We start from the raw sequence: 24616 nt of genomic DNA, 5'->3' as shown, positions 1-24616 counted from the left end.
GGAAAATGCGGGGCGAAGGTGGGGGGTACGTGCAGGTGGGTAGTGAAGGTCAGGGCAACCAATCATTTGTCTTGGGGTCCATCACGGGGGTCTTGCTGGCACAGGGAGGTCCTTACTGCTTGAGCGGTAAGTTTGGGTTCCCATCAGGGGATGCTGTGCCCTCAGGGTGTTCTGCCCGAGTTAAGAGAGAAGCTGGAGGGGCGCCTGGGTGGATCAGTTGGTTGAGCGTCAGACTTGGGCTCAGGTCACGATCTCCCGGTTTGTGAGTTCGAGCCCCGCGTCCGGCTTGCTGCTGCCAGCGCAGAGCCCGCTTTGGATCCTCTGTCTCCCATCTTCTCGCTGCCCCTCCCCCACTGATGCCCTCTCAAAACTAAATAAAACATTAAAAAAATAATAAAACAAAAGAGATAAGCTGGAGAGGAGAACTTAATTAGAAAGTAGACTGAGGACAGAATGCAGACGGTTGAAGTCCTCTTTCAGAACCAGGCTGGCCCTCGGTCTGATTTCATTTTCAAAATCACACTTTCCACTGGCTCCCGAAAACCCTCTAAGAAATGGGATCCCAGTCACCGAAATGTTTTGAGCGCTCTGAGGACACCCACCGCCCCGCCACCCACTGGGACTCTGGCCGGTTTTAAGTTTAAGCACTATGGGCCCTCCACACGCACATTTATAAATAAATGGACTGACTTAACCAGAAGTAATTTAGAACTTCAATGGCCACTATGGGGAACTTTCAATCTCCCCAAACTTAATTTTCTCAAAGCTGAATTGGACAACAACCATGGTTCGAAAATGACAAAACTGAATGGGATTTCTATTTTAATTGGTATTTTGAAGCTTCCAAACACTCTCGGGAATCTAAAATTGCCTCTCTCCAAGATACAATTTATAAACTGAAGGAGGCAAACAATTAAAAAGAAAAAAAAGGCTTCTGAGGCCTCTTCTCCACCCCGCACCCTCCCACCACCAAATATTCAAACTTAGTTTCGTTGGGCGAAACTAGCCCAGTGGGAAAATCCTGAGCGGGATTTAGAGAAACAGACCCCTACCCTTTGGCAAGATGCTAGAAAACTTGCTGGAAATCGCCAGTAAGCAATTATAATGGCTTTTCCTAAGCCTGTTGACTGGAACAAAATTCAGGCTTATACACAGAAGCTTGATGAATCCATTCACGATTATTATAATCGACCCCAAACTATCTTTAAAGAAAATTCTGGTCTTCCTTTAGGTGCTGAATCCATCGGGGTAACATTTAAGTCTATGTTTATGAATCACTGCTGCAGGCTCTTTCCCCTTTCGTTAAGATGACCAGGATGGGATGGGCAACTGACCACTTCAGATTCGACTAACCTGGCAAACTAGCTTGCCTAGGTGAGTCACCTAGAAGAAAGAGGGCTAAAATTTTCAGCGTTCAGCTCCAACAAATGAAGGCTCCTAAACAAAACCAGAAGCGTAGTTTCTGCTACCGTTTCCTTTCCAACGTCCTAATTCCCCATGATGGGTGCAGACAGCAAGATGGAGTCACTCATGTCAAGCAGGAGCCTGTATCCAGCAATGATGCCAACAGTTAAGGGCACTGCAGCTACAAGATTATCACCAAGACCAGCACCAGCTGACACCCCAAAGCCCCTAACCCGCAGAAGCAGAGTCTGATTTGATAATCACCCCCCTAGGGGTCATCATGGTCTCCTGGGTCCTCAAGATGGGGGTCCCGGGGTCCCAAGGGTGTTTCGTCCTTGAAACTTAAACTATTCATGGCTTTGTCCTTCCTTATTAGTCTATTAGCTAGCTCTTCGCCCCTTTTCTGTTCCTAGTCTAACTGTGGGATGGTTCTCATCAGTAAGGTAGGTACCCGTGCAATGGGTGCCTGGGACACGAAGGGCTTTGCCCTTTTCACCATCGTTTTTAGGTATTTACCGAGTGCCCGGATCTTTCTTTCTTTCTTTTTCGCAACCTACTGGCTGCTATTCACAACTTCTGAACCGTGTGCGGCTCTATTTCCCACTTATACCTCGCATGTGTATACAGGTTTTTCCACATTTTCTGTTTGCGTCTTTCTGCCAAGTTCTAGGCTAACTTGGCCAGTAGTGGCATTTCTCTTTGCAACGTCCCCAAACGGTTTAATCCTTCTTAACCCTCCAAGTGCCTTTCTGAGGCAATCTCCTCTGGTCTCGGCTGTGACTCAGTTCCCCGCCGACCACGCCAACTGTCGCGAGCACGCCGTGAAGGCGCACGCACGAGTTGGGTCTTTGTGCAGCGCCAGCGGTGCTCGGTCCTAAAGCAAGGTGAACGTAATGAGAAAGCGGGTTCGGGATTCCAGACCCAGTGACATTGGAGCCCGTGATTAACTTGGCCTCTTCCTCGCACACGGTGCAGGACCTAGGACGAGGCACACGACGATCGAGATAACACAGGCGGTAGGAAGTGAACGAGGCCGCCGCCAAGTCCGTGTGTGGGCGCGCAGCTGAGAGGAGGCCCCGGGCCGGGTCCGCGCTCGGCCCTCTCGCTCCTTCTGTTCAAGCGGTGGAGGCTCTCTGTTCTCTTCGGCCGGAGCCTTCGGCGGCAGCTGCCTTTTCAGGCGCTCAGACGCAGAGGGTCACGTCTGCGGGGCCCGACCGCTGCAAAAGCCCTCCCCCTTTTAAAGGGATTTGGTCAGTCCTGGGCACCTGCACCCCTCCCCTGCTCCTGCTGCTGATCGGTTCTGGGGCGTCGTCAGCCGGTGCCGGTCTCGGGGAGAGCTCATCGTTGTTAGTACCCTCAGCCGCTCGTATCATTGCTCGACGCAGGCCCCTGCTGGACAGGAGTGACTCCGTCTTGCTGTCTACAGTGGGGCTGCCAGGAGCTCCAGGCGTTCTTCCCAATCATCCCTCTTGATCAGCTCGCAGCAACGACTATCCAGATTGGGAAGAAGTCTGTCTCTGTCGTTTCCGACATCGCCGTAAAGCAGCCCCTGCCCCGGAGCGCTAAAACACTTCCAACAGTGGGGGTCTCTGGTCAACCTCAACAGGCTCCCATCTCCGAACCGGCTCCCTTTTGTCATGGCCCTTTTAGAGATATACACCCTTTCTTCCCTGGTTCCTCCACCCCTCCCTACTCATTCACTGGGCCCAGATTTCTTAGAAAAATAGGCTGGGGGTACTGATCGCTGATCATTTATTCCTACTGGCTCAGCTACCGTCGTCTTTATGGGTAAAGTCTTCAACGGACACCAGCAGCATCCACAGGGTACCTCCCATCAAGATTCAAACTGATCCCTAGAATTAATAGCCTACACACAAAGAAGCCTTTCAAGGCATCATGCCCACCGCAGAGGATGACAAGGCTCAGGGCCTCATTATCCCCTGCACTGGTCCCTGTAACACCCCAATTCTACCTGTGAGAAAACCCAACGGCCAAGGACAGAACTCTATCCAGGACCTCCGAGCACTGAACAGCACCGGGGTCCCAGGGCACCCCACTGTTCCCAACCCTCACGGGCTACTGACATCCATTCCCACGGATCTGTTCCCATATGCCAGTTGATAAGGATAGCGAGTATCTTTTTACCTTCATTTCGGAAGGATGGAAAGACACCCGGAAAGTAATGCCCCAGGGTTACACAGAGTCCTTAACCCTTCACAAACCGTAAAAAATGATTTGGATGACACAAAGTTTTCTGCCGGCTCTATCTTGTCACAATACACAGGCCCTTTGCTTCTGTCCCCGTTCTCAAACCTCTACATGGGAAGACAACATCCACCTGTTAAAACCTTTGGCCTTAGGGGCGCCTGGGTGGCGCAGTCGGTTAAGCGTCCGACTTCAGCCAGGTCACGATCTCGCGGTCCGGGAGTTCGAGCCCCGCGTCGGGCTCTGGGCTGATGGCTCGGAGCCTGGAGCCTGTCTCCGATTCTGTGTCTCCCTCTCTCTCTGCCCCTCCCCCGTTCATGCTCTGTCTCTCTCTGTCCCAAAAATAAATAAACGTTGAAAAAAAAAAATTTTTTTAAAACCTTTGGCCTTAAAGGGACATGAAAGTCTCCGCAGACAAAACTGACAGTTTGTTCAAACTCAGGTTTGATATTTAGGGTACATGATCTCAGAACACAGACCAGATTTGGATCCAGGTAGACTCTAAGGCATCCTCAATTTCTCCAAACCTAAAACTAAGTGCCAATCACAAGGCTTTCTTGCACTGGCTGGCTATTGTCGAAACTGGATTCCGAACGTCCCTCGCACGGCTCAGCCTCTGTGCGCTTTACTAAAAAATAACAAACCTAACCCTACTATTTGCAAAGAGGGGGAGGACACAGCCCCTTGAGACTTGAAAGCGAAGTCTACCAAAAGCCCCTGCCCTCAGACATCCTAATTAGCAACCTGCCTTTTTTTTTTGGGGGGGGGGGGCAGAGAGAGACAGAGCATGAACGGGGGAGGGGCAGAGAGAGAGGGAGACACAGAATCAGAAACAGGCTCCAGGCTCTGAGCCATCAGCCCAGAGCCTGACGCAGGGCTCGAACTCCCGGACCGCGAGATCGTGACCTGGCTGAAGTCGGACGCTTAACCGACTGCGCCACCCAGGCGCCCCAGCAACCTGCCTTTTTGTGAGCGAGACGTGAGGGGATGCCCTTGAGTCCTCCCCCAACATCATCCCAAAGGGTATTACAGCCAACCAGCCCCTCTGGCTGGGGGACAGTCCCCTTGCCCCAGGGTCATTCCCGCCACTGTCCTCTTAGTCCAGGCCACTGATGAAATAGAAAGAGCAAACCTAATAGACACCCCTGCTAACTACTCCTCATCCAAGTAACTCTCACTGCGAGAGCCTTACCTGGGCCACCTTCTCCCCCCCTCCCCTGATGAAGCCCCTCCCAAGTGCCTAAGGCTGACAGATCACCTTTGGACTCCCGGTGACAACTTATAGGAAACACCTCTCACGATACACACTTTTCCCGGCTTACTAAGGGTTCTTAAAGAATAAAAATGGGAGGGGCACCTGGGTGGCTCAGCCAGTTAAGTGTCTGACTCTTGGTTTCGGCTCAGGTCGTGATCTCACAAGGTTTCGGTTCAGGTCGTGATCTCACAAGCCGTGGGTTCAAGCCCTGCATCGGGCTCTTTGCTCTCAGCACAGAGCCTGCTTGGGATTCTCTGTCTCCCTCCCTCTCTCTCTCTGCCCCTTCCCTGCTCATGCTCTGTCTCAAAAATAAACAAACATTTTAAAAAAAAAAAAAAGAGTAAAAATGGTAAATACCATGCTGGACATGCTACTACAACTCCCTTTGAAGTCCCTGAGGCCTGTCACCTTTATCTTCGGCCTCTTCGGCCAACAAGGCTCACTTATATGCTCTTACTCAAGCCTGTATTTTAGCCGAGGGCAAAACCACAAACATTTATACTGATAGTCAGTATGCCTTTGGGGTAGCTCATTATTCTGGAATGTGACAGCGGCAACAAGGTTTCCTTACCCCCAGCGGGGATGAGATTAAAAATGGCCCCTACATCCAACATCTATTGGGTACCATACTTTTGCTGGCCGCTCTGGCTACGAAGGTTCCCAGGGGTTCCAGACGCGACCCCCTGGGGGCCAAGGGATACCACCTTGCTGGTATTTCCACATGCTGCTCTCAAGGAGACTGACACCCAGACCTCTGGCATGTTCCAAAGGGACGTTCTTTCAAATGACAAATGAGAAAAATTGACCGGAGATGCCCAACAATTAGCCCCAGAGGAAGAGAGTCAATATCTGGAAATCTACAACTATCAGTTGAATAAAGAAAGCAAGCTCGGGTTTGGACCAAATCACGATCTGGTCCTCCCGGAAATTCTAAAGCTCCCTCTATGTCCCACCACGCACACATTCACCCATCGGCGTACTGACAGAATGATAGCATTCATGAACCCATATCGATGGGAACATATGAGGAAGGCCGCAAAAAGGGTCTAGTTTACTTGGCTTGTCTCAGTGGACCAACTGAGGTTTGGCAAATGGATTTCATGCAGCTCCCCCCATCTCGTGGATAGAAGTATGTTTCAGTCATGGTTTGTATGTTTCCTCACTGGACCAAAGCGTCCCCAGTAGACAGGCCAGTGCCTCTTCTGCGGCTAAAGTTTGGTGAGAAAAAATGACTGTGTCTCAGATCCTCCCCCTTTTGGAACTCATACATTGTCACCCTTGGAGATAGAGGAACGACCGTGCATTCTGGCCCCTCCCTCTTTGACCCACAGTTGATAAAAGGAGACATCTTCAGCACTGTAAAGGTCCGGCTGCTTCTATTAAACATACCGATGCTCTGCTAGAGCAATCTTTTCCTGGTGCACAGGAGACAACGATCTTAACTGCTCACACTTTGCCACCTGGAGGATCTGTTGGGAAAGACACCACCTCCATGAAGAGTCTTCAAACTCGTTGGAAAGGCCCTTATCAGGATCTGTTCACCAACCCCTGTGCCGACGCTTAGATCCACGTGACACATCTAAAGAAAGCCCCAAACCCTGACCGGACCTGCACACCATCTGGTGACATGATTTCCTGGAATCGAAGCCGACAACATCTGGGGAGACTGCTTTTCCAAGCTGTCCGGCCCAGGCCTGTGTACTTTTTTCTCACTGTCACTTCTTTTGAAGAAAGAAAATGCCCTTTATCAGCATTTCCCAATCTCTTACAAAGGGGGAAACCTCTTTTGATGATGACCTTTCCAGCAACCGCCTCATTTCGATCTTGTGAGCGTTTCCGAAAGGTTAGGAAGCTCAGGACCCACAAAAGCCTTTCTTTTGTCTAAACTAGGGACTCTGGATTCTTATCCAGATTCACGGTTTCTGAATCCACAACTTCATGGGCTGTTACTGACAACACACATGGCTCTAAACAGCTCTTCTGAGAGAACAATAGGGTTTTAAAATGTCCTTAAAGTGTTGCTATTCTCGCAAAAGGGCTCATTAACTACTGCTTCATGGGTACACGTGGGCCCTAGGTTCCCAAATGCACTCGGTTCCGCGTGCTCTTACAGTAGTTCACGATTTTGGTGCATAGCCACTTTAGGAGACGACTTTCGGGACGCAACATGACCCCGGGATGGCCTTCACAGCGAGAAACCTTTCTTCCCTAAGTCCAAACAGGGCCTGTAAATATCTTCAGACCCAGGGTTCTGGTTTAGAACCAACATACACTTTGGAACGGTCACGTTGCTTCTGACCGTGCACTTGCTGTCTATCAATCCCCCGCAGAAAGGATGTGCCCCCTAAGCTGATGCTGGCTCAGTGCTCACCGTCTTGAGAAGATACAGACTTCAGATGGGAAAATGCCTGAGGGCTGTCCCTCCTAACCCTCCCTGTTGCTCAATGTGGCTTAAGTGGTTTCCAACTGCTGTGTACTCGCCCGCCCTCCGAGGTGAGAACGTGACCACCAGAGAAGGTCCTTCCTGGCACCGAGAGATAAAACCACTAAATGCAGAGAACCTGACCGCTGATCTGCGATGCTTCCAAGGAAAGATCCTGATCAAAAGGGGGGAATGTGAACAGCAGTAATGGGAACCCCCACGAAAATGGACTCGGGAGGTTTCGGGAGGGGGAGCTCTCATGCCTTTCCATATGCCTTGTCCATTGCAGACTCAACGGGAAGAGGCGGACTCGACCTTGCACATGGACACTGACTATTCCACTACTCCAGCAGGAGGGAGAAATGTTTTCCTCATCCCTGACAACAGCTCCGCCGATGAAGAGCCACCATACTTCAAACCCCCAGTTTTCTCCAACTGACTTGAAGTTGTTAACTCATCACAACCCAACTACCCCCCTTTGCTCCTTCTAAAGCGTACCTTTCCTGTGTCCTCCAGAATTGCCTACTTTTGTTTGTTTAGTTGTTTAACGTTTATTTATTTTCGAGAGACAGAGAGAGACAGCGCATGAGCAGGGGAGGGGCAGAGAGAGAGGGAGACACAGAATCTGAAGCAGGCTCCGGGCTCCGAGCTGTCAGCACGGAGCCCGACGCGGGGCCTGAACTCACAAACCGTGAGATGGTGACCTGGGCTGAAGTCAGACGCTTAACCGACTGAGCCACCCAGGTGCCCTGCCTACGTTTTTTTGTTTGCTTGTTTGTTTGTTTTTTAATTCTTGAATAAACCCACCTTTTGCAGTAAAATAACTGGCAGTTTTACTTTTAAGGTCAGCAATACATATATAACATGCACATACATTCTTTCCAGCCTCAAAATGTGAACAGTGGAGGTTTCCAGAAAGTGAAAACATCTAATAACACAAACTCTACCACGTCCAGTTTTCAAGGCTTAGTTATCTGCCTCAATGACTGTGAGAATGATTTAGCTTAACACAATTTCAGGATAATTAGAAGAACAAATTGATCACCGGGACTTCTCTGTAATACAATCTGATTCTCGACGCTAATCAAAGTGGGGCTCTTCCTACAATTCTATAACGGGCAAAAACATTCCTCTGTGGTATCTCGCATTTGCTCCTTCTGAGATCCAAACCACAGGTCGTTTCTAAACTCATACTTTCTGATTTCCTTCTCCAGACCTTGTTTACAAATTTGGGTTTTGTCCTATGAGTTTGGCTCAAGAGCCGACTAAACCTTGCAGGAAAGATTTGCGAGTTAACCGACTTTACGGCCACTATGAGAACAATCAGCATGGCATTTCAACAAAGGTAGCGTTAAGGAACAGCAACCAAAAGTAAAACGTTCAACTCCCCTGATGAAAAATGGAGAAAAGTCAAACATTTTGTGAGGCGGCCCAGCCATGACCAAGATTCTCTGGATGCTCCAGATCTTAATCAATGTATCAGACGCTGCCCTGCTAAAAGCATACATTTGACAAGCGGTAGAAATTTACAAGATTACAGAAACTAACATCAGGATAACTGTGCTCACTTTTTCCAGGCAAAAAATCGAAACAATTTGATAATTGAAAAGAGAACATAACCTTGAAAATGATTTTGAAAAAAGCCTCAAGTCCTCTATCCTCTCAGATACTACACTTGATCTTAGCCAAAAGGCCAAGAAGCAATCTTCTGCCCTCTCAGATGTAATGATTTCCAGCTTTGCCCACGTCATACTGTTTTTACCAGGGAAGGAAACTAGCAATTATTGAGTGTCCACCACAGCAGGCGTCGGCCAAGTGCGGCCCAGGAGACAAACCCACGCTGTGGTCTGTTTCTGCACAACCTATGAGCTGAGAATGGGTTTTACGTTCTTAACAGGTTGAAAAACAATCCAACGAAGAACACTTTGTGATGTCTGAAAGACACATGAAACTCACAGAGCAATGTCCAATAAAATCTTATTGGAACACGGACACATAGCCCTTCATCTACATATCATATACGGCTGCTTTCATGCCAAAATGGTGGAGCTGACCAAGAGATCTGGTGGTCCACAGAGTGTAAAAATTTGACACCCGGCTCTTTTTGGAAAAAGTCTGTCTACCCACATGTTTATTATATGCTAAGTACTTCAGAAAAAGTAGCCAGTACTATCCTTAATATACAGGTGAGCTAAAAACTGAGAGTTTAAGCTACTGTTACAAAGGACGAAAGGAGTCAATGGTGGTACTGAAATTCAAACCTGAGTCCACTTGATTCCAAGGTTGTGATCCCAGAGCTCAGACTACAATACACCAGGCATTTTCCAATTACTACATCAGCTTCCTTTCTCCGTGTTAGCAGCTCATTGTGCTGATGTGTAATGGCTTACGAAACCGTAAGTTTTCCTTCACTGTCCGAGCTAGTCCCTGGCTTTTTGCACATACAGATGAAACCAAAAATAAAATTTTACAGGTGTGTGGGCCTTGCTTCAAAAGAAGCAGGAAGATTAAACATCATGAAGCAGGTTTTGAATTAGGGTGAAAGGCTGGGGCGGGGCGCCTGGGTGGCTCAGTCGGTTAAGCGTCCGACTTTGGCTCAGGTCATGATCTCACGGTTCGCGAGTTCGAGCCCCACGTCGGGCTCTGTGCTGACAGCTCAGAGCCTGGAGCCTACTTCGAATTCTGTGTCTCTTTCTCTCTCTGCCCCTGCCCTGCTTGCACTCTGTCTCTGTTTCTCAAAAAGTGAATAAACATTTAAAATATATATATATATATATATGTGTGTGTGTGTGTATATATACGCACACACACATATATATATATATACATACACACACGTGTATACATATATAAAGCTACAGCCTATATATATATATACATACATATATATATATATATATATATATATATAGGCTTCTTTGCACATAACTCTGAATAGGTCAATTACACAGAATTTCATCATGTCTCAGACATCATGGGTAGCACAATCCTATGGGAAGGAAAAGGACAAGAGAAACCCAGTGGGCTGGATACAGCCCAGGGATCCCCCCGTAGCTGAGGAGAATTTTCTTTCTGAGCCCAGAGAGCAAGGGTGGCCCATGACTTCCCGTCACATTCAAACACTGTAGGGCCTCTAGCCGATCTAAGCAAAGTGAAAAGTGGGGAGAAGGGTTTTCCCACATTCGGGGTCTCATCGCTCAGCCCAGTTCCTGGTAAATGAAGTTTGCTCACGGGCTCAGGCCACTTCTCTCAGGCACTTCTGAATCCCTTGGTAGGCTCCTTCCAAGGAGGTTTCATGGAGATCAGAGAAGCCAAGAGAAGACAGAGCAGAGGCTGGAGGGATGTGGCCTTGAGCCAAGGAGCGAGGCCACCCCCAGAAGCTGGAAGAGGCAGGCGGGATCCTTCCCTGGAGCCTGCAGCCGGCACAGCTCTGTCACACCTCGGTTCTCGACCTCCGGCCTCCAGGACGGCAGGAGAGAACATTTGGGTTGTTTTAAGCCCCCCAGTTTATAGTAATTTATTACAGCAGCAAAAGAAACAGGACGCCAACAACCGTCCACGAGTCCTTCTTTTCTAGTAAGTTATCTCTAACAATAAGCCACACAATTTCTGAACTCAGGCCTCCCTCCGCTGCTCTCCGTGCAGTCTCTCAATGGCTATCCACATCCGTGCCTGTGCGTTGTTGACAATGAACGTCTTATCTCTTCCATCAGCAGTTAAGCTTGGCCAAGTGTGGAACTGTCCGATGGGGTTAAAAACGAAAAACAGCTTTTATAAAAACCTAAAAAAAAAAAAAGGGCGCCTGGCTGGTTCAGTCAGAAGAGCACGCGACTCTAGACCTCAGGGTCGTGAGTTCGAGTCCCACACGGGGTGCAAGATTACTTTAAAAATAAATTAAAAAAACACAAGGAAACACTAAAAATAGGTACCAGGTTGTTTCAAGACACACACTTACAACCATGTGATGCAGACGGCATGAAAGGAAACAGGTGTGCAAAATGGCCCCAAACGGAACACGCACCCAAGTGTCCGACACCAGGAGAGAGGGTAAAGAGTGAGGCAGGTGCCACAGAAGAGGTAAACCCGCTAGTGTCTGAGCAACTCTGTAGGGCTCTCCTCGTCAGCACGGTGGGGGGATGGGGGGCACCACTGGCAGAGCCCGGAGGCCAGGAGTGTGGTCACACCCCCCGGAAAGCAGGAGCCGGGCACACACAAAGGACCAGGGCCAAGCAGTGCCGGTTTGTCTACACGACAAAGAGTTCATTATGAATGAACGTGAGCAACACAGTCTGAAAAACACAACCTTGGAAACAGAAGTAACGGCAAACTGGATGCTCGCAGGCAAAACATGCAGCAGTCTCGACTGGTATCAGTGAAGGAAAAGTTAGGGCCACGTGCATGCGGGACAGGGGCCGCGTAACAATGAAAGGAATCATTTACCCAAGAAGATACAATGCACTGCTTATCTTAGCACTGAATGCCAAAGCAAAAGGAGAACCCGATTGCAAATCACAGAATACCGAATTTACTAAACTTCTTGCTACACAGACGAGAAACAGCAGAATATCATTGGCTCCTTTGTGATATGGACACAAGTGAAGATGCTAACAGTCCCATGGAAACGCACAAATGGGAGGAATACCTAAGACAAGAGATCATACTTAGGGGACAAAAATGAATGGAACTTTAATAGCTAAAGATGCAGACAGAGAAAACTTCAGAGCAGCACATGGGACTTAAGGTTCTCGCTGCCCTCAGCTAAAGCTACGTCACAAAGTGATACAGACACACGGTCACGACGTCACACACACCCACTCTCATGACCAGCCACTTGTTTTTGTGCTGCTTGTGAGGTAGTAATGGTTTTTACAGGAGTAAATAGCTGGATGAAAAGGAAAAAAAAAACAAAACAAAAGAAGAACGTTTTATGGCAAGTGACAATTGTATGAAATTCACATTTCAGTCTCCATAAATAAAGGTTGCACTGGAATCCAGCCACACCCGCCATTTACAACCCAAGTTCAGCTGCTGCCACAGAGACCAGACACCCCTTTACAGAAAAACGATGCTGACCCCTTCTAATCGATACAGGGTAAATCATATCTCAACTGCAGAATCGAGTTCTGGAGATCAAATTTCTAGTGAGAAATTAACAGACAGCAGTATTCGGCATGGGGCCTGGGAACCACATCTGAAGAGGCATTATAATTTAGGGGGACCTCAGTATGGGAATTCAAATTTATAAAGGAATTTTGGGGGCACCTGGGTGGCTCAGCCGGGTAAGCCTCAGACTCTCGATTTCAGCTCAGGTCACGATCTCATGGTTCGTGGGATCAAGTCCCATGTCGTGTTCCATGCTGACAGTGCTGAGCCTGCTTGGGATTCATTCATTCATTCATTCATTCTCTCCCTCTCTCTCTCTCTCTCGCAAAATAAATACATAAACATGAAAAAAAACTTTATAAAGGGATTTTTTTCATATATGAGGGAATCTTGTATGCTGTTTGGAAATCTGTGTTGTTTCAGAAAATAAATTAGGGTGATAAATGGAGGTGTATCGGGGGGAGCCCTTCTCATGATTAGTCACCATATCACAGAACAGCCGTGTGTCTTCCAAAATGGAAGGATTCACACGGAACCCGACTGAACAGCTACATATTCGTAAGATATAAAGCAGATAAAAGCTTAGGGGTTGATCCCTATCGTGGTTTGAGTGATATCCCCCTAAAACTTGTCTACCCAGAGCCTCAGAATGTGACCTCATTTAAAAATAGGGTGTTTGCAGGGGCGCCTGGCTGGCTCAGTCAGAAGAGATTGCGACTCTTGAGCTCGGGGTCGTGAGTTCGAGCCCCACCTTGGGTGTACAAAGAGAATTTAAAAATAACAATAAAAAAATAAAAATAAAAATAGGGTGTTTGCAGATAGAAGTAAGGCAAAGATCAAAATGAGATCACTCTGGATCAGGATGGGTTCTAACCCAACGACTGTCCTTTTATAAAAGAAAAGTACACACGGACACAGGGAAGACGGCCATGTGAAGAAAGAGGCAGAGGTGAGAGTGACGCTTCCAGAAGCCGAGGAATGCCAGGAGCCACCGGAAACCGGAAGAGGCAAAGAAGGCTTCCCGCACGGAGTATCCAGAAGGAGCGTGGCCCTGCCGACACCTTGTTCTCTGACGCTTGGCCTCCAGAATGGTGACAGAACATGTTTCTGTTGTTTTAGGCCACCCAGCGTGTGGTGATGTGTTACAGCAGCCGTGGGAAACTAATACAATCCCTTCTAAAGCTCCCCAGAAATTCCAACTTCTCTCTTTGTCCTCAAAGGCAAGGTCTAGATCTTTAATTTCTTCTAGAAACCCACACAGCCTCCTCTAGTGCTACTGTTGCTAAAAGAAACATTCAACGATGTCAACCTTCCTTCTTCTTGAACGGTTACAAAGAGGTAACGGTGTATCTTTTTAAATTACATGTTTTATCTTGAGAGAGCTGTAGACTCACCTCAATTCAAAGGTCCCGTTGTGCCCTTTACCCAGTTTGGGCTCATGGGAACATCTTGCAAAATTATAGTATAGAATCACAACCGACATACTGGCGTTAGATATGCTCCAGCGATGTGATTCCCGTTCCCCAGTTTTCTGTACTCAGCGGGTGGCATTATTTAGTTCTGCCCACCACCATCGAGATAGACAACAGTTTTGTCACCAGGGCTATATGGTATTGTAATACATGCAAAAATATGCCTTATCTGTATGTAGATGTGTAAATATTAATATGTAATGGCGGGTTCAAAGACAAACCTTTGAAAAGCCACGATGAGATACCGTATTTACACAGTCCTTAAAATAGAAAGCAAATGTTTCCCAGATACTCTGAGTTACTCTGGGAGGGGAGGAAAAAAGGCTGATGTTCACCCAGAGCGGGTTCCTCCAACAGGACCCAAATCTCCTACCTTGTCCTTTTTGTCTTGTCGAGCATACGGAAAACACGGGATCACAGCAGTCACCCTGGAAGATGACGCGATCTTACAGGCGTTGATCATGATGAGAAGCTCCATGAGGTTGTCGTTGATTTCTCCACAGCCACTCTGGATGATGTAGACATCTTCGCCCCTCACGCTCTCACCGATCTCGACGCTGGGAAAAAAAAAATGCCATCTGTTAAGAGTCAAGTATATTTGCTGTCTTCGAGGTCCCCTGGAGCACCGTTAGGTGTGATGAGTGGCCAGGATTCACCATACAGGCGCACTCCTGGCTATGATTTATTACAGGCTGAGCTCAGAGCCCCCGAGCAGCAAGCCGTGACAGCACTCGTGAAGTGCTGTCCACCAAGGAAACGCATCGGCGTCCAGGGTACGATCGGGGGGCTGGTCACACGGGCTCCATCTGCCCGGCACGTACCAAAGTTCCGGACCCCCAGGTGTTCCGCACTAACCACACTGTTCACACAGGTTAGTAGGGTGAGCTGTTCATATCTGGGAATGGGGGGGGAGCCGTTTCCAAAACGAAGTTCCCAAAGGCTAGCTGAGGACCACCTTGTGAGCAGAACTTTTCATGTAGGAGAGGGTCCACTATGCTCGTTAGAAATAGGTCTCAGTCCTGTTACATTGACTTCTTTCTGCTAAATAGTATATTGAGTTTTTACTTTTATTAAAGTTACATATACACACTGCTTAAAAAATTCAAGTCATTCTGGGGGCGCCTGGGGGGCTCAGTCAGTTAAGCGTCTGACTCTTGATTTCAGCTCAGGTCATGATCTCAGGGTTCATGACGTTGAGCCCCACGTCGGGCTCCACGCTGACAGTGCGGAGACTGCTTGGGATTCTCTCTCTGTCTCTCTCTTTCAAAATAAATTAAAAAACAACAACAACAACAACAACAAAACAAAGCGAAGTCATTCTGTAAGCCTTGTAACAAACATCCCAGAGGCAACCAATTTGGACTCTTGATATGGTTTTTAGGCATTTCCCTTCAAGCCTCCAACTAGTAACTTCGTATAGCTTCATTTTGATTTTTCATTTTAAGCATCACGTGTGGTCATCGTGCTATGAAGACGAGGACATAAGTCTATCCCCTGCCAACCCCCCATCCCCCATTGCCTGTACCACCTGCAGCCTTCTGGTCCCACCATCCCAACGGAGATCAATACTCCAACCAAATACGACAGCTACCGTTAACTGTGTAAATGCTACTTGGAGCCGAGCCACAAAGTAAACTTCAATCCAAGTTTATATTTCCCTTTTACACACAACTTTCGGTGCTTTGTTCTCCCTGGAGTGTGTTGTCCTACCTTTTCACCTGCTAAGTTTTCTGAGTAGTGATTCCAAATTCCGGCTTAAACGCTTGGCTGACAGTCTACATTCCCACCGTGTCTTTGAAAGTTGCATGTTGGACAATTTCTGTTTTGTGGGCGGAGAATCCTGAGCGCTCAACACGCCCGCAGGCCAGCCCGTCCCTGGCACGTGCCGGGGCACATCCTTGACGGCACTGCCAGGCGCCCGGGAGACCTTCAGCTCTGCTACGATGCTGGGTTTGAAAAGCCTAATCTTCTTCCAAGTGATACCTCAGGAACAATGCGAGCCGAACGCGAAGGCCGCGTTGGCTTGCCCACCGTCTTTCGTCCCGAGATAAGACTGCAGCAAACTGGACGGCGCCCAGCTGGATGGAGAAGCCGCTCAGAAATCCTCCCCCGATGCCGCCGCCGCCCCCCCTCCCCAGGACAACGGCCACACCCGCCCGCATCTGGTATCACCACTCGACATACCACTTCAGACTCCCTCCATCGCCTCACGAGAACCCCAAAGCTACAGCCCCCCCCCCGGAATCATTCCCCCAAGGAAAGGGCCATACTTACGACAGCGCTTACGCTTTCTAAGCCTGTAACGTGTATAAAGTGCTTTACCATTTCTATGACATTCACGTCTTTTTAAAACGTTGCTGGAGTTTTGATCACTGCACCCCCAACCAGCCCCATTTCCCCCATAAGCCCTGTGGTCTTTATTGTAGGACTCTGCACAGCACGATGATTTTTAGGAAAGCATTCCAGTAAGACCAGCTGCAAAGGGGCTCCCTCTAAAAAGAAATATCGTGAATCTTATTTTAAATGACAACTAGACCCAATCATATTGTTTTCTCTAAAGAGCCGATTCTTTCTTAAAAAAAAAAAAAAAAAAAAAAAATTAAAGGAGTCCGTATTTGGAATCCATGCAGTAGTCTATTGAGTCAACAGAAGCTTCTACCCAACCTCAACTAGAATAATGGGAACACAGGGGCGCCTGGGGGGCTCAGTCATTTGAGCGTCCGACTTCGGCTCAGGTCATGATCTCACGGTCCGTGAGTTCGAGCCCCGCGTCGGGCTCTCGAAACACAAAAATGAAGGCTTTCAAGTTGAGCCGATCTGAAAATGACTTTTGGTAACAGTGGAAAATGATGACCCACTTCAAGTTGAACCAGTCCGACACCACCCCCAGGGTGAGAGAGACACAATTCTATGTGCTCCCTCCTATTTCGAGTTCTCAGGGGCTAAATGTAATTCCTTTGTGAGCATCCTCTCAACTGTGGAATCAAGTCAATTTGGAAATCAGCATGGTAGGCAGAATGGTCCTGCAAAGAGGTCTATGTCCTAAGCCCCAGAACCCCTGAAAATGTTAGTTCCATGGCAAAGGGGAAACAAGTCAGCAGATGGAATTCTGGTTACTCATCAGCAGACCTGAAAATAGGGGGATTTTCCTGGAGTATTCCAGTTGGCCCAAGGCAATCACAAGGGTCCTTGAAGATGGGAGAGGGAGACATACGAGGACTGAAGCAGCGTCAGAGAGATGCTACGTTGCTGGCTTTGGAAGATGGAAGAAGGAATCAAGGGCCACAGGCAGCCTCTAGAAGCTGAGAAAGGCAAGGGAACGGCTTCTCCCCTCGAGCTTCCAGAAAGGACTGCAGTGACCCGTGACAGACCTCTACCCCACACGACCGGAAGATGTGGCAGTGACCCAGAGGGCACGGGCCTGCAAAGCCTAAACCACTTACCGCCTGGCCTGTTACAGAAAAAACTTGCTACCCTCTGGTGTCATGACGCTTTATCCCAAAAGACCTGCTTCTTTGGCCTATTTTTCTTGGGGAACCTCAGGGCCCGCATGACCAGCAGTCCGGCAGAGGCTGAAAGAAATCCTATCACCATGGCAACTTTTTTTTCCTGCTTCTACTCCTAAAGATGATCACGACCAATCTTTAGTGTAGGGGCTTAATTTCAAACACTTGTGGCCAGAAGGCAGCATCCATTTGCCATTCAGATGGAGAATCTTCACCGATCCGCCAATAAGAAGGCAGATGAGTTTATCTGACTCAACAATGAGTGAGTGTGCTCATTGATGAAAAGGCGGCTGCAGAGATGCTTTGAAACTCTTCCCATCAAGAAGGGGATTGGCGCCTGGGTGGCTCAGTCGGTTAGGCAGCCGACTTCAGCTCAGGTCAGGATCTCACGGTCTGTGGGTTCGAGCCCCGCATCAGGCTCCGTGCTGACAGCTTGCAGCCTGGAGCCTGCTTCTGATTCTGTGTCTCCCTCTTTCTCTGCCCCTCCCCCCCCCCCACTGGATTTGGGAGGACTCTGCCCGACAACCGATTGTGACAGAGGCGACAATGCACTGACTTCAGGGTCCAGACCTTAAGAGACTGGCTGCGGCCACTTCCTGCCTCCCGTGCTATGGGAAAGCTCAAGTAGCCGCTCCCAGGCAAAAGCTAGCACCAAATCACCAGCCGTGTGAGCGGGCCGTCTTCAAAGTGGACCCGCCATCCCCAGTTAACTGCCCCAGATGCCAGCACACGGGGCGCTGCCCGGGCTGTGGGTGTGGGAGTGAAATAAACAATTGCTGTCTTAAGCTGTTGAATTCCGGGTGACTTGTGACACAGCAATAGATAACCAGAATGTCGGGTCTCTCGGTATCAGCGAACGACCCCGTGGGCAGGTTAAGTGACCGGGGCTAAAATGTTAGAACAGACCCGCAGACACCTTCACGGTGGGACTTCAGTGGTCTATAGTGAAGCTGGGGCGGGCATCTCTCTGCTGTACCTCAAATGATTCAGAGATGAGAAGGGAAAATCAGGAGGCCCTGTGTGTCCGATGAGGTGGGGGATGGGGGTGGGCATGCCCGGCTGGCTCGGTTGGTGGAGTGGGCAACTCCTGATCTCAGGGTTGTGAGTTCGAGCCCCATGTAGAGACTCCGTACAAAAAAAAATTAAAAAAAAAAAAAAAGTGGGGAACGGAAGGAGTGATAAGCAGGACATCAAAGCAGATTTCTGGTCCCAGCTGAGGGGAGACGTTCAGGAAGGGGCGTCTTAAGGTGAGCTGAATCATTTTTCTCTTGCTTTAACCCTGTGTCTCATCCCTGGGACCACACAGTAAAAACCAGATCACTAGTACAACACCTAGTATAGACAGGACGGTTTGTACAAATCAACCCCTGGGCCTAGACAGTTTATGGGAAGGAGAAAAGTCAGGAAGCTAACGTTTTATATTCTAAGTACTAAAAACATATAATATTGGGGCACCTGGGTGGCTCAGTCGGTAGAGCGGGAGACTCTTGATCTCCGGGTCATGGGTCTGAGCCCCACCTTGGACGTAGAGATTACTTAAAAACAAAACAAAACAAAACGAAACAAAACAAAACAAAACAAAAAACATATAATCTGACTGTAGAAGCAATTCCCAGAGTTCCTGTTTCGTGGTTTTCCAGACCTCACGATTTCTACTTATCAGGTGGTGGTGACAAAATACTGGAAAGCAAATAAAACTGAGTTAAAACAAACAAACAATCACACTTCAACGCCTGAATGAGTTGCACCCAACAGTACATCCAGTATTTGGAACAGAAATCCAACAATGACTTCACGACGGACTTCCGAGCTAGATTTGCTGCTCTTCGGCAGCACAGGATCGCGTTGCCCGGAGATAACACAGGAGGGCAACAAATTTGCTTTCAAAATCTACTTCGCCCAGACATTTCTCCCCTACTTACACGACGCCAGCTCTTGAACAGAAACTATCACCCCATTCTTCTTAGAGCTCCTGAGACCTAAACAGGACTGGCCAGACATCACAACATTCAAACCTAGCTACGCTCTCCTTCTCCAGAGCCCTCCAGGGCTTCTGCCTGAAACTCCACAAAGCGGAAATCTTTGGCTGAAGGACTCCTGGCATTTATGCCACCTGTTACCCATTCCCAAACGTTTCTTCACTTACAGAATCAACAGGACTATGTGTTGCGATTTCCCACCCGGAAGAAGGGGCTTCATATAGCCTAAAAAGTTGACTCAACAGACACCATTTTCCCCGTATGTATTAACAGAACTCCCCAGGAGCTCAGAAATTTTTGACTAAGCCAAAGGCCATCAAGGTTTTCTCCCATGCTTTCTTCTAGAAATGCTTCGTTCCAGGTTTTACATTTTAAGTCTGCAACCCCTCTCAGGGTCATTTTTGACATGGTGAGAAGTATAGATGGAGGACTGTTGTTGGGTTTTTTTTGCTTTTGTTTTTTGTTTGTTTGTTTGTTTGTTTGTTTTTGGCAGCCTGCATCAATTGTTCCAGAATCGCTTGCTGAAAGTGTTGGTTGCACTGGATCTTTGCCAAAGATACACACATGATTAGTGTGTACAGGGCTCAGCATTTAAGGGGGAGAAGAAAAACAGGAGAGCAATTTGAAATTGTTCAAAGAGTTGGGTGGACTCAGGCAGGTGGAAAACGGGGCCCCTGTCGCGCTTCCGAGGGTGGCCACCAGCCTGACGTCACTGAACAGAGGTGACCGCATCTCCTGGACCTGAGACACAGGTGGCAGTTACGCCCGAACCATGCGTGGCCTTGCTGCTGGAGACAGCAGAGTCCCAGGCCTACGAAGAAGATGAAAGTGTGTGTCGTGTTCGGGGCAGAAAACTGAAGAGGACGCTCAGGGGCACACGTGCCCTCTGGAGCTCTCGCGCTCTTCAAGCCCTCCGCACAGACACCCCCTCTGGCTAACCCAGACTTCTGCACCCCGGCTGCTCCGGAGGGTCACCCGGGAGCTTTTACAACACCCACGCCCCCCCCCCCGCCCCGCCCGCCGCGGGGATCAGAGCTCCCGGGCAGGGAGGGGACGCGGCTTTCGGACGGGCCCCAGGTGAATGCAGGGCACAGGCGGGCAGAGGACGTGGGCGGAGCCGGGTAGAGGACCGGCCAGGCGCGGATCCGGGAGCACCGGGCGAGCACACCCAGAGGCGTCCGTCGCCGCGTGCCCTGCACCCAGGCGGTTCCCGCCGGCTGCGCCCACCTCTCCTCGACGCTGGTGACCGCCCCGAGGTCGCCCTTCCGGGCCCCGGGCCGCCCTCCTCCGCGTCTCCTGGGCGCCGCAGCGGTGGCGCGGAGGCCGCGTCGTGGCCGTCCCGCCCCGGAAGGGGGAGCGGGCGGCCGCGGAGTGGTCCGGGGTGGGGAGCGGGGGGTGGGGGGGGCGGCGACCGGCCCGGCCCGGCCCCGCAGCCGCGCGCCCAGCGCCCTCCCCGGCCCGGCCCGGCCCGGCCGCCGGCGCGGCCCCCACCTGGTCTCCTGGTTGCTGAACTTCTTAGTGACCACCTTGCCCAGCTCCAGGCCCAGGCGGTCGGCCACGCGCTGGGACAGGTCCTGGTGCGAGCTGCCGCTGAAGAGCACGATGTTGGGCATGGCGGAGGCGGCGGTGGCACCGGAGGCTGCGACGCGAGCGGGAAAGCGCGGCTGTCGACCAAGGGAGGAGCGGAGTGGAAAGTAGCTGGAGGGGGCGGAGCTGCAGGGGCGGAGTCGGAGCCGGGCTCGAGGGGGCGGGGCTTGGTGGACCCGGAGCGGGGCGGCGGAGCCGGAACGCGCCGCGGCGGGACCCGGGGGGAGGAGGAGGAGGAGCTGGGGGAGCTGGAGGGAGCGGAGCTGGGGAGGAGGGGCTGTAGAGGGAGAGCTCTCGGCCCGGTTCTAGACCTTCCCGTCCAGCCTCGAGAGGGAGGGCCAATGAGCCCGATTAACTGGGCACCGCGGGAGGGTGCGGGAAGAGGCTGTGGACGTACCTAGCAACCGGAGCGAGCCCCCCCAACACGGAATACCCCCATACCCATTGCAGACGACTGGTGTTCAGCTCCAGGGATCTGTAAAACTCTGACCCGCGGGGCCGGAACCGCAGCGCTGCCTGTTTCTACCGGAGCGCTAAACAGGAGCATTTGCAATCTGTGTGATCGTTACCTGTCCTGCCATCGCACCCCAGTTAAGAAAAATAGTATCCCCTTAATAAATAAATAAATAAATAAATAAATAAATAAATAAATAAATAAATAAATCCTTTCCTCTCTTTAGTAGGTGCGCACTGCAAAAAGCTGTACTAAATTATTTTTATTTTTTGTATTTTGGCCATAAAACCACTGTGAAAATTTGTTGTCTCTCTTGTTATGTGAGCACCTACGTAATAACCTCTCCCATTTTGCCTCGTGGCCCGCAAAGCCTAAATTATGTACTATCTAGTCCTTAGTCAAAATTCGCTGGTGCCTCAACTGCTACAAAATTGCCCGCTGCCCTTGAAAAAAGCCGCCGATGCCAGTGGCCGTCTGAGACCTGACCACACATGGAGGGGCAGGGTTACTCTCCATGCTGATGGTGAATGGGAGCAAACCGAGGCCCCTCTAGATTCCCCGTCTTTAGGTAGTCCTCAGGCCAGTTTTGCAACGTCCAGCCAGTCGGTTCTCCTGGCCTGACCCCAGGAACCTCACCCTGCCCCCTGCCCACTCCCGCCAGGTGGTCCCCAGCCACCGCTCTCCATAGCCCCTGAGCCTGCTCCTTCCCCTCTCCCCCTGCAGAAGGGAGCAAGAAAGGTTTTCCCAAGCAAATGCCAACCTCTGTGCACAAATCAAATGCAGAGGAAAGGAATGTATTACATGAGAATGTGGGCCCCACGTGCTAGTCCTGCTGGCCAATTTAATACTTCTCAATGACAACAGATTAAACAGGTCGGATAAATGGCTGGGTTTCCCCCGCTGCCAACAATTGGCCCTCCTCCACACAGAAGGCAGCTTGTAGCCCGCTGTAAACTGACCTCATATTATTGGGATTTGGGGGATTCTTGGGATTATTCATGTAATTGGGATGTTTCATCTGGGTCCATGTACTTTTCTTTAAACTCCTGAATCCGCCTGTTTACCCAAAAGTTGTCCAAAGCACCCATTCTGGCAGCATTTTCCATTCTTCCTGGGGACGTGTATGTGCTCTATTATTAAAAAAGAAAAGAACAACCCAGCCCTCCTTGCAGTGAGTTGTTATCTCTGCGTTTTACAGTTAATTACCATGGCAATGAGATTTATGCTCATACTCAACCATATGTCTAAAATTTTTACTGAATGAGTCTCCTAATGTAATTATTTTTAAACTCTCCTAATAACATTTTCTACTAACAATATTGCTGTAATTTTTAGGTCCTTAAACTTTTTTTCTCAGAGACAAGCTATATACATGTTCTTTTCAGCGGGAAAGTGGCCTCTTGTCAGCAGGGCAGGACCATGGTTCTTTGGCAACAAAACTGATGCACTCTCGAACGCAGCAGAAGTGAGTGAAAGCCCCTGGTCTCTGAGTATGTTAATGGTCAGGGGTTTGGAAGCTAGGGTGGAATCCTCACAAACTATGACTTCAATGCTGCCAGGGAGAAACAATATGTAGGCTGGGGCAACCAACAAAATCGTGGTTGGCTCAGCCCTTTGATGAGTTACCAGGCTTAGATGCTGAGGGGAAACAAGGAGAAATGTAACATGGGGACCATGGAAAATCATCCTGAGTCGCAGACTGCCCGGAAAGCTGTCACTGGTAAATGCACAGGCTTCAAAGATCAGCTATAGACGATTTTATTGAAGTGTGAACACTTTCTCTCCCAAGCCCCTTTATCCTTGACCCAAAGGACCCAGGGTGTTGTGAGGAAACCTTGGTGTTTTGCAGGTTTCTCAACCTTGGCGCTCCTGCCACGTGGGCTGGGTAAGCCTTTGTGACGGTGCTGTCCTGTTCACCGTAGGACGTTTAGCAACATCCCAGGCCTCTACCCACTAGATGCCAATAGCACCTATTCGCCAGTCGTGACAACCAAGTGTCTCCAGTCATTGCCAAGTGTCCCCTAAGGCGTAAAATCACACCAGACTGAGAACGGCTTGTCTGAACAAACCCCTGTTCCTTTCCTCCTGTGGGCCTCTCCTCAGGGCTTTTCCGGCTTCCTCACAGAATGGCTGTACAGTTCCAAGAAGGAGTGTTCCAAGAAGATAAGCCTCAATGAGCAAGAACTTCACAGGCCTCTGGTATTATCTTATTTGCTAATGTCCCATTGGCCAAAGCAAGTCACGTGGCCAAACTAGCATCAGTAGGGTATGGGACAACATACAGGCATCAATACTAGGTCCAATGGTCCACCAGTTCTCAACCACAGTGCACTGCTTGGACAGAATGTGAAGTTGAGAGAGCCTTCAGGAAAATGGGACACATATACAAAGACTCAAGACTCAGGATGAAGAGAACATATGCCATGTGTATATGTGGTCTCAGACTTGGGGCAGTTGGACGATATTCATTATTCTAACATAAAATATTAGCGGAGAATATAAGAATGATAAGGGATTTCCATTGTTGGCTTCTACCTTCACTGACTCATCAGTAGGGCTGATGCGAGCAAACACCGATTTGACTTTGCGAACCGTTCTCACATCCTGTATTCCACACATCATTTTGCCGAGATCTCTGAATATAGAAAGAGCTCTAAATATTTGCAGACATGAACAGACACTTCTCCAAGGAAGACATCCAGATGGCCAACCGACCCATGAAAAAATGCTCAACATCACCCATCATCAGGAAAATACAAATCAAAACCACAATGAGATACCACCTTACACCTGTCAGAATGGCTAACATTCACAACTCAGGCGACAACAGATGTTGGCGAGGATGCGGAGAGAGAGGATCTCTTGTGCACTGCTGGTGGGAATGCAAACCGGTACAGCCACTCTGGGAAACAGTATGGAGGTTCCTCCAACAACTAAAAATAGAACTACCCTACGACCCAGCAATGGCACTACTAGGCATTTATCCAAGGGATACAGGTGTGCTGTTTCGAAGGGGCACATGCACCCCCATGTTTCTAGCAGCACTATCCACAATAGCCAAAGTATGGAAAGAGCCCAAATGTCCATCGGTGGATGAATGGATAAAGAAAATATGGTATATATATACAATGGAGTATTACTTGGCAATCAAAAAGAATGAAATCTTGCCATTTGCAACTACATGGATGGAACTGGAAGGGATTATGCTAAGTGAAATTAGAGAAAGACA

General features: G+C 49.3%; 1 protein-coding gene and 1 pseudogene across 1 annotated transcript in view; both read right to left on the bottom strand.

The window, feature by feature from the left end:
• The window catches only part of PRPS2 (phosphoribosyl pyrophosphate synthetase 2), a 35712-nt gene extending 14648 nt beyond the window's left edge, over positions 1–21064 (bottom strand). The window contains exons 1-2 of the mRNA XM_043571461.1: positions 20838–21064; positions 14235–14418 (exon numbers count right to left, since the gene is read on the bottom strand). Coding sequence (XP_043427396.1) covers positions 14235–14418; positions 20838–20959 — 306 coding nt within the window. The 5' untranslated portion in view covers positions 20960–21064. The remainder of the gene's footprint in view (positions 1–14234; positions 14419–20837) is intronic.
• On the bottom strand, positions 8837–8991 carry LOC122478163 (annotated as a pseudogene).
• Positions 21065–24616: the final 3552 nt, after the last annotated feature.

The sequence above is a fragment of the Prionailurus bengalensis genome, chromosome X (genome assembly GCF_016509475.1).
Source record: "Prionailurus bengalensis isolate Pbe53 chromosome X, Fcat_Pben_1.1_paternal_pri, whole genome shotgun sequence".
In the NCBI taxonomy this organism is placed as follows: Eukaryota; Metazoa; Chordata; class Mammalia; order Carnivora; family Felidae; genus Prionailurus; species Prionailurus bengalensis.
Note: the sequence above shows the minus strand (reverse complement) of the source record. Positions and strands in the feature narration are given on the sequence as shown.